Genomic DNA, 13737 nt, shown 5'->3' with positions numbered 1-13737 from the left:
GGCGGAAGGGAATCAGAATTGATCCTTGGTGAAGTCGAGAAGTCGGGATTTTTTTTTTTTCTGAATTCATTATCCATCCAGCAGTGAGTGGTTAGCAGGGCTTGGTAGAATTTGGAGAGGGTGTATGTGATGGACTAGCGCCTCATTAAGTGGGTATCAAGTATTTGTTGTTTTGGTTTTTTTTTTCTCCTTTCGGTGCTACATAAACCTGGGATAAACTCTGGCTCATATGGCTCTCCTTTCGGTGCTACATAAACCTGGGATAATCTCGGGCTCCTATGGCTTTCCTTTCGGTGCTACATAACCTGGGATAAACTCGGGCTCCGTTGGCTCTTCTTTCGGTGCTACATAACCTGGGATAAACTCGGGCTCCGTTGGCTCTTCTTTCGGTGCTACATAACCTGGGATAAACTCGGGCTCTGAAAGACGAAGTACGTACCAACGGTACGGGTTTCATTTTGAATTAGGGGATGGTTGTTGATTGGGTTCAGGGGGTGGGGGACAGGCGGACCGTTACTTCATTGGCTCCATATTGTGCCAATATCTGAATCTCACCATTTTGTATGCTCTGGTGGATCTATACTTAGTATGTGAATGATTTTTTCACAGATTCTGTCCCTTAGTTATGCATAATGCAGTGGACACTATTAACTCACTTAACCCTAACACCGACTATATCCGTAGTTTACCCGGGTTACTCTTACTCCATGCCTATTTATTACATTTTTCTGAGAAAAATTATAGGCGTAGTATCAAAGTTTATGTTTTTCGTTTAAACATGTTAGTGGGAGTTGAATAAAACTATCTATGTACATGCTCCTTTTTAATACATTTTTTCCAATTTTGAAAAGTAGCAAAAATCTCTAGGATTGAGTGAGTTAAGAGGGCATCACACATGTTGAGACTATTTTCTTGGCGCTTATTAGTTTCTTACGAGTGATCAAAACTCACAAAATCAAGCAATTCATTAAAACAGCAAGCCACTGCACTGTGATACCGGTCCCGTGTTGGAAGGTCCATGCAATTCTTCTTTGTCCACCAGTCAAGGGACTGAATTTGGTAGAAACTGCATTCCCTCAATTGTGTTGCACAGTGACAAACGAATGCCCTTAAAACTAAAAATTGGTCAGAAATGATCTTAGTTTTAATATCGATGTGTTAAGATGATCTTTAGGTGCGACTATGTGGTCTAGTGGTATGACATTCGCTTTCAGATTGGAATGTCCTGGTTTCGAGCCTCGCTCGGCGCATAGTTGAGCCCTTGGAGAAAGCTCTTTACTCACATTCTCTCACCGTACTCAGGTGTAAAATGAGCACCTGGCCGTTAACAGCGTTGTCTCTGTCGAAAAAAAAAAATTGTAATATCGCTTAACAGGCGTCATGTCCCGTCCTAAATGTTAACTGCTGCTGTTGGCCAGGGACCCCTTGTAAAGCGCTTTCAGCACGTTTAGTGGATATTGTGCTATATAAAAGCTCAATTTAAAAGCCCAATCTTAAGATGATCCTGTCAGAGTCGAAATGTCAGTTTTAAGAAAGTCTGATATGTTGAGGGTTGTTAATGCACCGATATTAGAAGTACCAAGACATTTCTGACGAAAAGTAAAGTGGAAGTAACACAGAAGAAAAAAATCAGTGAAACCCGTATGAAAACATCCTCTCTCTCTCTCTCTCTTTCTCTCTCTCTCTCTCTCTCTCTCTCTCTCTCTCTCTCTCTCTCTCTCTCTATATATATATATATATATATATATATATATATATATATATATATATATATCTTTTTATAGGCATGGCATACCACGAAAATTGCAATTGTCCTACCCAAACCGCAGAAGAGTGGGCGGAGACAGTCGGTTGCCCAGCAACGTTTTATCAGATTGGCCTTGACCTTCAGCCGTTCAAGGACGGTATCAACATGAAGAAGGTGCTGAAGAAGGCCGTGGAGAAGTACCATGATAGAGGGAGTCACAGCCTTTGTCATTACGTCATCAAAAATAACGATGTAAGTGTACACCATAGCAGATATAAATAACAATTTGAAATTGAATGTAAGCTTAATTTAATATACGAAAACAGATAAAATGGACGTTTCGGGTTCCCCCTTTAGCCGCACAATAATACAATGAAATCAAATTCATCAGCAACGCTAAACGTAGAGACATGTTTTTAAATAAAAGGAAATGATTTTTTTTTTTTTTAATATCAAAGCAACATTTTTACGAAAGCGGGTGTTTTAAATGGATCTGTTTCGAATAGCTCTCACGATCAATGTATTTGATGTAAAGAATTAACATGGTACCAAAACACGCGGAAACTAACTTGACTTTCAATGGTGCTATTTACGAACACATAAGTAGACTAACTAATAAAATTATATTTTAAAAGAATATAAAGGTATATTAAAAAAACAAAAAACAACTTTCTGTATATTTCCTTTAAGAGTTCTTTGAAATATTCTTTCTTTTGTTGTTGTTGTTATTGTTGTTTTGTATAGAAACTTTCCTTCTTTCACCAGGTGTACAGAAAATGTTACGGACATCACGTAGGGTTCAACATGTTTACAGACGCCATTTTGCTGTCCCTAACCAGAAAGGTAAGAATAGCCTTCAACAGTCGTGACGTCACAGTAACTTAGCAACTGGTTCTAAACTATCGGAACAATGGCGGATGCCCTTATGAAATACTTTACCGACGAGCATAAAAGTTTATCCAGAAGAGATAAACATTATAAATGTAATCATGTTTTGACTTTTATACGTTCTGATCACATGACATGAGAAAAAGTTCTAGCCAGCATGAAGAATAAAAAGTACCGATTTACTTTGTTTAGAACCACGCTGCTCGCCGTTGACATCAGACTATTGAATACACTTGTAAGAACTAGTTACGTGTGCAAAAAGAAGATGCTGCGTGTAAAGTCTCGCCAATCTTGTTTCCTTCACGAAATGAACAGAATGTTGCTTTTCATTCTTGTCCATGAACGAGACGACTTCATTTTGCAGGGACTCTTCGTCTTGAATTGAATAGGCTTGGAATCTACATCTGATCCCTATTTGTTCCCAGTTCCCCTATGTCTTACTTTTTCTTGGGTGTTCTAATTGTAATTCTAGAACTTTTTACTATCCCATTTTCTTCCTTTTTACTGGCGCTGATATAACCTAAATGTGTTGCAAGCGTTGTAAACCCCTTAACTTAAAAAGAAACAAAAACAACGACCTTTGACCTACATGCAGGTATTTGCAGGTCTGCAAACGGAACAAAATTATGGGCATGTTTTAACATTGTTGTAATGGAGTATATTTTGCGTTGGTTTGAGATTTATTTTCATTACAACAACGAGATGTAACAATTTGGGCTATCAGACGTGTAAGTAGGTACGCATTGCCTTTATATAAAAAATAAGAACCCCTCCCCCCCCCCCGCCTCCCAAACAAACAGAAAAAAATTGATCTTTTATATAGCACAGAACAGTATCCACTGAATATATCAAATTAAGAAAGTAGGGAGCAGGCACCAGTGTAAGATAAAGATCTGAACTAGCTGAACAAGTGTATATGAAAGGTGCCAGACAAAACAAGAAAGAAAAATACAAAAAAAAAAAAATAAATAAAAAACATTCCAAAAAATCAGTCTACCTCGCCTGGGGATCGAACCCCAGACCGTCTGATTCCCGGTCAGACGTGCTACCACTACACCATTTTACAATTGCTACCATTATTTGGGCTGTTTTTTTTTTCCTTCTATTTTCTTTCTTGTTTTGCTCGGCACCTTTCATACACACTTGTTCAGATCTTTATAGTAAACACTGAAATGTGCTCAAAGCGCTTTACACGTTGTCCCACTCCGACATCAATACCTAATCTGCTAGACGAGACGCCCGTGAATTGCTGTTACCGATCTTATACTTTTTTTACCCCCGAGTGCGGTGAGAGAATATGAGAAAAGAGCCTTTTCCAAGAACTCAACTTTGGACCGACTAAAGCGGGACCCTACCCAGCGACCTACCGATCCAAAGGGGAGTGTTATACCACAAGTCCACAAATTACCAAAAAAATAAAAAATAAAAATAAATAGATAAAAATAAAAATTACACCCTTTCGCAATAAAAAAAAATAAAAAAAAAAAAAAATTACACCCTTCCGCAACGGCACCATAAGATCCCGTCGCCTAGGCATTCCGTGAAGGAATATAGATAATCCATCAAACAGGATGTCTGATGTCAACAGGAATCACCCATGTTGTCCAATGTGAGCAGAATGGGGGTTAATAATCTTGCCCAAAGAAAAACAAAACAAAAGTGCCTGAAGCGGGGCTCGAACCCGGGGCCTTCAGGGTCACAGTGCAATGCTTTAACCACTCGCCACTTCGCCCCCCCCCCCCCAATAAATTACAAACAAACGCTTATAATATCATTCCAGATGGCTCTCCCAGACTCTGAATTCATCTTCAACCTCGGGGATTGGCCCTTGGCACGTCGAAATGGAGCCGACAATCCGCTCCCTATCATGTCCTGGTGCGGTTCACAAGACTCCTACGACATCGTTCTCCCGACCTATGACCTCACGGAGGCTACGCTGGAAATGATGGGCAGGTAAGTAGGGTAAAGAAAATATCACTAATATGAAATAGAATCAAGATGCGCATTGTATATTCTTCCTAATATTGAACACTGCCTTTTGGCATAACGATACGATACGACGTTGAAGCAGACGGACGAAGGTGGTTCAGAAGAAAGTGAGAGTTGGCTGCTAGAAGCTGTGAACTGTAAAATGTAATAAATAAAAATGAATATAACAGCTTCGAAAAAGAACAAAATACCAAACACGGAACGTTTAGGGCTCAAAACCCTTCTTCAGCTAACAACAAAAAACAAAACAAAAAACAACCAATAAAGACATAAATACATTAATTAATTCTAGATAGACGGCAGAGATAATTTGTAGGTCTACTATTAATCTCTGTCGTTTATCTGGAATTTAGTAATGTTTTTATGTCTTTATTGTTTTGTTTTTTTGTTGTTGACTGAAGAAGGGTTTTGAGCTCGAAACGTTCCGTTCTTGGTATTTTGTTCTTTTTATTCTTTTGAAGCTGCTATATTTATTTTTGTTTATTACTTTTTTTTTTTCAGAAGTAAAAGACGTAGAGTAGAATCTTTCAACGGCGCGTTGCAAAAAACTAAGAGTATCGTTGGTGAACCTACTTTGATAGATACGGCGACTATCTGGGAAAATAACAGTCGCATTGTATAGCTGAGACCCATAAGCTTTCATTTGTTGTATAATTGTTATTTGTAGAATGTTTATTAAGAAATGATGAAGGAGGAGCCAAGGTAATCCTCGTACATTGTACATGTTGGATGAGGCCATTGTTGTAAAGCAAAGAAACAAGTTATTGCATTGACACAACTGTCACAGTAAAGATTGTTCACAATTATCTTATTAAATTTTATTTTATTAAGAACTGAATTCATCTCACTCCAGTTATATTTCGGTAGGCTTAGATAAACTTTACCTTCTAATATTAGATCGTCTTTCCTTTTATAGCCTTCCCTCGAATTAATTTCTAATTAGTGAATACTTTTCGTTCTACATTCTGTCACGTAGCCACTTATTATAAAAGCTGATAGGTCTAACACTCTACACTCACTTTCTCTCCACAATCTATGCCGGACGGCCAGTCGCTCTATTCCTATATATATACTGGAAGATTTTTATCTTTTGGGACTTTGTAGATATTATATCTACACCATTAAGACGCCGGAGCTTTTAACTTCACTGCTAAACACTCTTCAATGCCTAATTACAATTGTTGAACAACCATTGAACAAGAGAGAGGTCCCAGCCACGAACTGAGTTGGTAAATATATCCTTCATTATTCTCTTTTACATGAGTTGGGCATCACATAGTAACTATAGACATCGTGATTTGTTTTGCATAGTGATTTGTTTTAAATGCATTTTTGGCATATTACTGTTACCGAAAACCACTTATATATTATGTTCTGAAAAGTGAGTCTTTAAAAACTAAATAATAATAAAAGGAGTCTACTAGCCGTCGTGTTATATTTAGTGATAGATAACTTGGGATTATTTTGGCATCCTATTATTGTTATCACACTCTAGTATATTAGCGTCATTGCGAATAATTGTACACAAACTAACGACGAGTCACACACATTGGTGATACATTTTTCGTAGTAACATAGTTTAGAGTACACGCGATTGACACATTGTTATTGACACAAGTCATAATAACTCCGCATTGTATTGACACATTGCTTTATAAGATATAACGATAAAAGGCATCAAATTCAACATACATAATAAGTTGAAATAAGAGAGAGAGATTTCTAAAAATAGAACAGTTCATTCCAGTAAGTGTAAATAAATAAAACAGTCAGTAACAGTATCCTGTCAATATAATATATATAAAACATCGTAACTAATTTATTGCAACATGGAAGCATATAAAAGATACTTAAGTCTCGCAAAGGACTTAGAAATACCCCAGGAAAGAATATTTTCATGGTGCGAAGAGAAAGTAAAAGAAGAAAAAGAACATGAAGAAAGAATTCGTAGAGAAGAAAATGAAGAAAGAATTCGTAAAGAAGAAAAAGAACACGAAGAAAGAATTCGTAGAGAAGAAAATGAAGAAAGAATTCGTAGAGAAGAAAAAGAACACGAAGAAAGAATTCGTAGAGAAGAAAAAGAACACGAAGAAAGAATACGTAGAGAAGAACGAGAAGAAAGAGTCCAAGAAAGGGAACTAAAAAGACAAATAGCTTTAGCAGAAGAAGAAACCAAAAGGACCCAAATGATGCTGGAAATTGAAAAAACAAAAACCGGTCATGAAAGAAAACATAATAATAGTGATGAATTTTTCGTGAAACTTCCACGCATGCCAACATACGATGAACGCTCAGACTGTCTAGAATCCTTCTTACACCGATTCGAAGTTCAGGCTAAAGGTTATCGTTGGCCAGAAAGCAAATGGGCCACAGCCTTGATTAACTGCTTATCTGGAGAACCGCTAAAAGTTTTCTATACCTTAACAACTGAAGATGCAGATGACTATGGAAAAATTAAAGACGCTCTACTAAAAAGATTTAGATTAACGGAAGATGGTTACCAGGAAAGGTTTCACACTGCAAAACCGGAAAGTGGAGAAGACTTTAATACATTCGTGAACCGAATTACTCAATTTCTAAATCGGTGGCTTGAGTTGGCAAACGTAAAACAAGACGACTTTGCAGGCCTTTACTATCTCACGCTGAAGAATCGAATCTATCAAGCTTGCAACCCAGATTTAGTCGCATTCTTTAAAGAGAGAAAGCCAGAAAACTTGGACAAATTAAAAATCTACGCAGAAAACTTTAACAGCGCACATCCATTGACACCCCTTAGCAGAACATTGAAGGAACCATACTACGCTGCCGCTGCTCAGAGTCCAGGTACACCTAAAGTTCAGTACTCAAATAGAACGAGCCGATCAATCACTCGGAACACGCAAGTGAAACAGGATGACCATAGTAACAAACCATGGAACAAACAGTTCAATAGAGACCATAGCCGACCCTATCAAAACAAAACAAGAAATAGCACTGACAATAATACTGAGTATAAGAAAACCAACAAACCTATAATTAAATGTCAATATTGTGGAATGAAAGGCCACACAGCAGACAAATGTTACAAAATCGTGGGATATCCGAAAGAAACTGCAAATGCATCACTCCAAACCAGTGTAAATAATCAGACACGAATAATGTCAGGAGAAAATATAAATGTGTATTGCGTGAAAGGTATGTCACTTTTAACACAAACTCACAAATCAGGATCGCTATTTTTTTGTGAAGGCAAAGCTAATGGAACTGATTGCAAAATATTGAGAGACACAGGATGCAGTACAGTAGGAATAAAAGCATCTTTGATCAATGACGAAGACAAAACTGGAAAAACGGTACAATGCATCACATTCAGTGGCACAGTCGAAACCTTTGAAACAGTAACGTGTACATAGAAACCCCATACTATACAGGAATAGTGGAATGCTGTATACTTCCCAACCCCGTCGCTGATGTTATTGTTGGCAATATAAAAGGTCTTAAAGACAACCCAACAGATGTAAAAGAATGGTCATTAACCCAAGAAACAGCTTGTCTAGCAGAAACAAGAAAGATGACTAAGACAACAGAGAAGCCAATGACTATTTCTCTAGAACCACAACAATTTGACAGGAACACGTTCATTGAAGAACAGAAAAAGGACCCGACTTTAACATCATATTTCAATATCGCAAACAAAGGGACGAAATCAAAAGTTGAATACATCATTGAAAAAGATATTCTGTTCAGGTTACATAGGAAAAGAAACAAAATAGCTAAACAACTGGTCACGCCGAGTATTTACAGAAACAAAATCCTTGGAATAGCGCACGATTCAATAACTTCTGGACATCTTGGGAGCTCTTCCACATTGAAGAGAATATCCGAGAATTTCACATGGCCTGGAATTACTAAAGACGTCCGAGAATATGTGAAATCGTGTGACACATGCCAAAGAAGAGTCGCAAAAGGCAGAATACCGAGATTGCCATTAGAGACAACCCCAGTTATTGAAAAAGTTTTTCAAAAAGTTGCAATTGACATTATAGGCCCTTTAACAAAATCAGATAGAAACCATACACACATACTAACACTAGTCGATTACGCAACCAGGTGGCCAGAAGCGATAGCATTGAAATCAACTACATCGGATCACATAGCTGAAGCATTGATGACAATTTTTACCAGAATAGGCATACCAAATGAGATACTGTCGGACAATGGACCCCAATTTACATCACATATGATGCATGAAACCATGAAACTCATAGGAATCCAACACTCATTCACAACTCCCTACCACCCCCAAGCAAATGGTCTTTGTGAAAGATTTAATGGCACTCTAAAGAATATGTTAAGAAAAGTGTCAGCAGAAAAACCAGATGATTGGGACAGATACTTACCAGCAATCCTATTTGCATATAGAGAAATACCCCAAGAATCTACAGGCTACTCCCCATTTGAGTTGATGTATGGACGATCACCTCGCGGCCCGATCAATATAGTAGCCGACATTTGTAAAGGGAATGAGGAGGACAATAACGAAATTATGTTTGCTTACGAATATGTAAGAAATCTGAAAGACAGAATAGAGGATACATGTAAGCTAGCACAGGAATCCGTCACTAAAAAAGCAGAGAAATACAAGGAATACTCCGATAGAAAAAGCAAGTCAAGAAAATTTGAGATTGGTGACAAAGTACTAATACTCTTACCCGATGACTCGAGTAAACTTTTAGCTACATGGAAAGGACCATTCAAAATAACAGCAGTAAAATCTAATGTTAATTACGAGATTAAAATTAACAACACAACAAAGACATTCCATGCAAATATGCTAAAAAAGTATTTTGATAGAGACACAGTGTCGCAACCTATGTTTACTAATATCGAAGCTTCAAATGCAGGATTAATCATACCGTTGGTCATGGGACACAGACACCCGAGACAGAAAAACAAACAAAAATCGCACAATTGCAACCACCTAAGACAAAAAAAGAAGTACGCAAAGTACTTGGGCTCCTAAATTTTTACAGGAAATACATTTACAACTTCGCGCACATCGCGACACCGCTAACAAATCTGACAAAGAATGGGTCACCGAACAAAATTGTTTGGACAGAAGTGTGTCAGAATAGCTTTAACCAATTAAAGGCATTACTCTGTTCAGAACCAATTCTTAAATTACCCGACATATCAAAAGAATTCGTTGTAAGAACTGACGCGTCTGATAAGTGCATCGCAGGTGTACTATTACAGGAGCATGAGGGAACTCTAATGCCTTGCTTATATGCAAGCAGAAAATTATTGGACAGAGAATCACGATACTCTGTAATAGAGCGTGAAGGACTGGCCATCGTCTTTGCTTTAAAGACATTCAGCAGATATCTACTGCTAAAAGAGTTTGTGGTCGAAACGGACCATAAACCACTCACGTACATAAGAAATAACAAAATGAATAATAGTAGAGTACTAAGGTGGAGTCTATTTTTGCAAAATTACTCTTTCAGTATCTCTCACATACCAGGCTGTGAAAATATTCACGCCGACCTACTTTCTCGATTAGTATAAACACGTGAGAAGGGTATAACTTAACCTCCCATGCATACTGTTAGTTACCTCGCAAATTATGCCAAATCAGAACGCACAATTTCGATAATTTTATTTGTAAACATGATGACCCAACTTAATGTAACATTGAGTATTGTTTGGATATGTATACCATACCCATTCATGATTTGAGAAATCTTCTCTTTATCTATTATTGTTATGAATTTTCACTCATTTATGATTAATAATTGAAATGTCAATATTCCATTTACTTTTTCATTCATATCATTCAGAAAATTACCTTCATATCATCGACTTAAATCATGCTTCATTGCCATCACTATTGTTTATCACAATGATTTGTAATCACATTGCCATCATTTTGTTCATCACAATGATTTGTAATCACAATCTTTCATTGTTATTGTCACCCATTCATATACCTACGTTAATATAAACATTTCCATGTCTAGTTAATAAATAATTTAATTGTAGCACAAATCATAACAATGGATTAATGCTAGAGTATCATGATAGTAAATTTACTTCCGTTTGTAAAATCTATCTTTCCCATAATGGTTAAAGAGTATATTTTAAACGTGGGTGGGGGTGTCACAGTAAAGATTGTTCACAATTATCTTATTAAATTTTATTTTATTAAGAACTGAATTCATCTCACTCCAGTTATATTTCGGTAGGCTTAGATAAACTTTACCTTCTAATATTAGATCGTCTTTCCTTTTATAGCCTTCCCTCGAATTAATTTCTAATTAGTGAATACTTTTCGTTCTACATTCTGTCACGTAGCCACTTATTATAAAAGCTGATAGGTCTAACACTCTACACTCACTTTCTCTCCACAATCTATGCCGGACGGCCAGTCGCTCTATTCCTATATATATACTGGAAGATTTTTATCTTTTGGGACTTTGTAGATATTATATCTACACCATTAAGACGCCGGAGCTTTTAACTTTGATTGTATAATCTTCAAGGATCAAACCCAAGCCCGCTGTACTACACTATAACCTCTTACCAATTGCCTGGAAGTGGAATTTTACGAGTCCAATCCTGTTATCAGAGGAATAGATCATCCAAGCCCATCAACTGCCTGGAAACGTAAACTTACGAACCTGACATATTATCATAAGTTACGTAAAATATTCATACCTCTATTTGTAACTGCCACGATCACTGTTTATCTCTTTTAATTAAATTTCATCATTATTTTTATTTCATTGTAAACAAATCGTTAATTGTTTTTCATTTATAGTAACTAGTAAATTCTGGGGCCTCATTCTACATAGATCTTTATGCATAGTCGAGTAACTCTTTACTCACTTGAGACCATGACAACAACTTCGGCTCCGCAGTTATTGCATTGACACAACTTCGGCTGCGCAGTTATTGCATTGACACAACTTCGGCTGCGCAGTTATTGCATTGACACAACTTCGGCTGCGCAGTTATTGCATTGACACAACTTCGGCTGCGCAGTTATTGCATTGACACAACTCCGGCTGCGCAGTTATTGCATTGACACAACTCCGGCTGCGCAGTTATTGCATTGACACAACTTCGGCTGCGCAGTTATTGCATTGACACAACTTCGTCGACCTCGGTACCTGTCGGGTACGAAGCGCAGACCGTACCGCTAGGCCGCGCTGCCCCGTGCACAATTTTATTATGTGCAAATAAGTACACGTCATCTGCTGAGAGCCTTTGTGACCCCCCACCCGCCTCAATCCTTGGCAAGTTCCTCTTCTTCAATCCAGATGCCTGCTTTCTTGTCTTTTTTTTTCTTTTATGGTTTCCAATTTTGTAAAAATTAGATTACATCTAGTCTCCTTGTTACAGTCGCACGAGTCTTGATTATTTGACTTCAAAAAATATATATGTTGTTTTGGTGTTTTTTTTTTTTTGTGTGTGTTTTTTTTTTGAACCAGTGACATTTATTAATGTCTAGATCTAGTATTTCCATAAAAATTTGAAAAGGTGCGTATGAAACTGCAAGAAATTGCATAAAGAAAATTATGTACAAGAAAACTGTAACCCCAAAAATAAGACATCCTCGACTGGAGACAACATTACACCCTCCCCCCACATAAAAAAATCACCCCCCTTCCAAACAATTAGAAAAAGAAACAGGAGCATTTATTGCACGCAAGATTTTTTCTTTTCTTTTTTTTTTTTTTAAAGACCAATGAAGCAATAAATAAATTAATAAAAAAATGGAGTTAAGCTAGGAGTATAATATTTTTCCCCCCATTAAGCGCTGCTTTTAACATAATGATAATAAGAAGATACATCTTGCACGTATAAGATTGCGAGCAGACACAAAATAAGCTCTTCTTTGAGTAGTTGAAATGGAAAGTAATTTTTTTTCTCCACTATTTTCGAGATCATCTGACGGTAGCACTCTACCTCTGCCGTTTTATTAAAGAACACAGTATGTGCTATTTGGTTAACATTGCATATACTGTGTTTATAAAAACAAAGGCAGGCTTGTGTGCGCTGCGCGTGTCTTTAATACCTGGAGAGAGAGAGAGAGAGAGAGAGAGAGAGAGAGAGAGAGAGAGAGAGAGAGAGAGAGAGAGAGAGAGAGAGAGACCTTATGTCTCTAATTTTTGACCCAATAATACAACAAAAACATTGACTTATAAGTAAAGCCGATTCGTCAGATCGTACAAAGAGAATTGTTGAAGCGGAAATGACATCAATAAAAAGGGACATAAGGGAGATAATCCATTGTGATTTATCCCTCGAAAGGATGACAAATAAAAATAACATTTTCACGGGTTCTTTAATGCTTTAGACTGTATTGTTATTCTACGGCGTGGATTTGAATGTCGAATAACACTAGCTCAAATGTTTTCTTATTGATCTTGTCGATCTCCCGCTGAGGAGAATTCGTCCGAACGTCCACAGTTCTTTGAAGATGTACAGTTGAGGGTCGGCAGTACAGAGCTGTTGTTTTTGTTTTTTTTTTGTTTTCACGTTATGTTAACAATATTATTATTATTATTATTATTATTATTATTATTATTATTATTATTATTATTATTATTATTATTATTATTATTATTATTATTATTATTATTATTATTATAATGATGATGTGATGATGATAATGATAAAGATAATCAGGGTATTTTATATTTGATAAATCCTCGTACTTATTGAAAAAGTGTTAATTTTAATAATATTTTTGATTTCTCCTCATGGTATCCTCGATATGTCATGATTATGCATGGACTTTTTGAAATAAATCTTTTTATATTTCCATCACAGGGTATTCAAAAGTAGTTTGACGTAAGCAACTCTTACTTTGATATTATATTTTCGGTTATTTAATTAACATCGTGATCCATTGAGACTTTGTGAAGTCATTGGTGCGAATTCTGAATACCGTCTTACGATGTGCAAACTTTTTAGATACAAGCATAGTTGTCCGTTCAATTAACACCGTGATACGTCGATTCATTAGTCAAGCGTTGAATAAAATTTGAACTCAATTTCTATTGTCTGAATAGACAATACATTTTTCAACTTCGTAAGAGAATTCCACGGAGCTTTTTATTTGGACA

At 36.7% G+C, this 13737-nt stretch overlaps 1 protein-coding gene across 1 annotated transcript in view; it reads left to right on the top strand.

Annotated features, from left to right (window-relative positions):
* Nucleotides 1-13737, top strand: part of LOC144976902 (protein O-glucosyltransferase 2-like) — a 63613-nt gene that overhangs the window by 20117 nt on the left and 29759 nt on the right. The window contains exons 3-5 of the mRNA XM_078921474.1: nucleotides 1785-1999; nucleotides 2513-2590; nucleotides 4416-4588. Coding sequence (XP_078777600.1) covers nucleotides 1785-1999; nucleotides 2513-2590; nucleotides 4416-4588 — 466 coding nt within the window. The remainder of the gene's footprint in view (nucleotides 1-1784; nucleotides 2000-2512; nucleotides 2591-4415; nucleotides 4589-13737) is intronic.

The sequence above is a fragment of the Berghia stephanieae genome, chromosome 7 (genome assembly GCF_034508935.2).
Source record: "Berghia stephanieae isolate SIO BIC M18660-M18661 chromosome 7, UCSD_Bste_1.3, whole genome shotgun sequence".
NCBI classification, from domain to species: domain Eukaryota; kingdom Metazoa; phylum Mollusca; class Gastropoda; order Nudibranchia; family Aeolidiidae; genus Berghia; species Berghia stephanieae.
The sequence above is the reverse complement of the archived record's forward strand: the minus strand, read 5'-3'. Positions and strand labels throughout refer to the sequence as shown.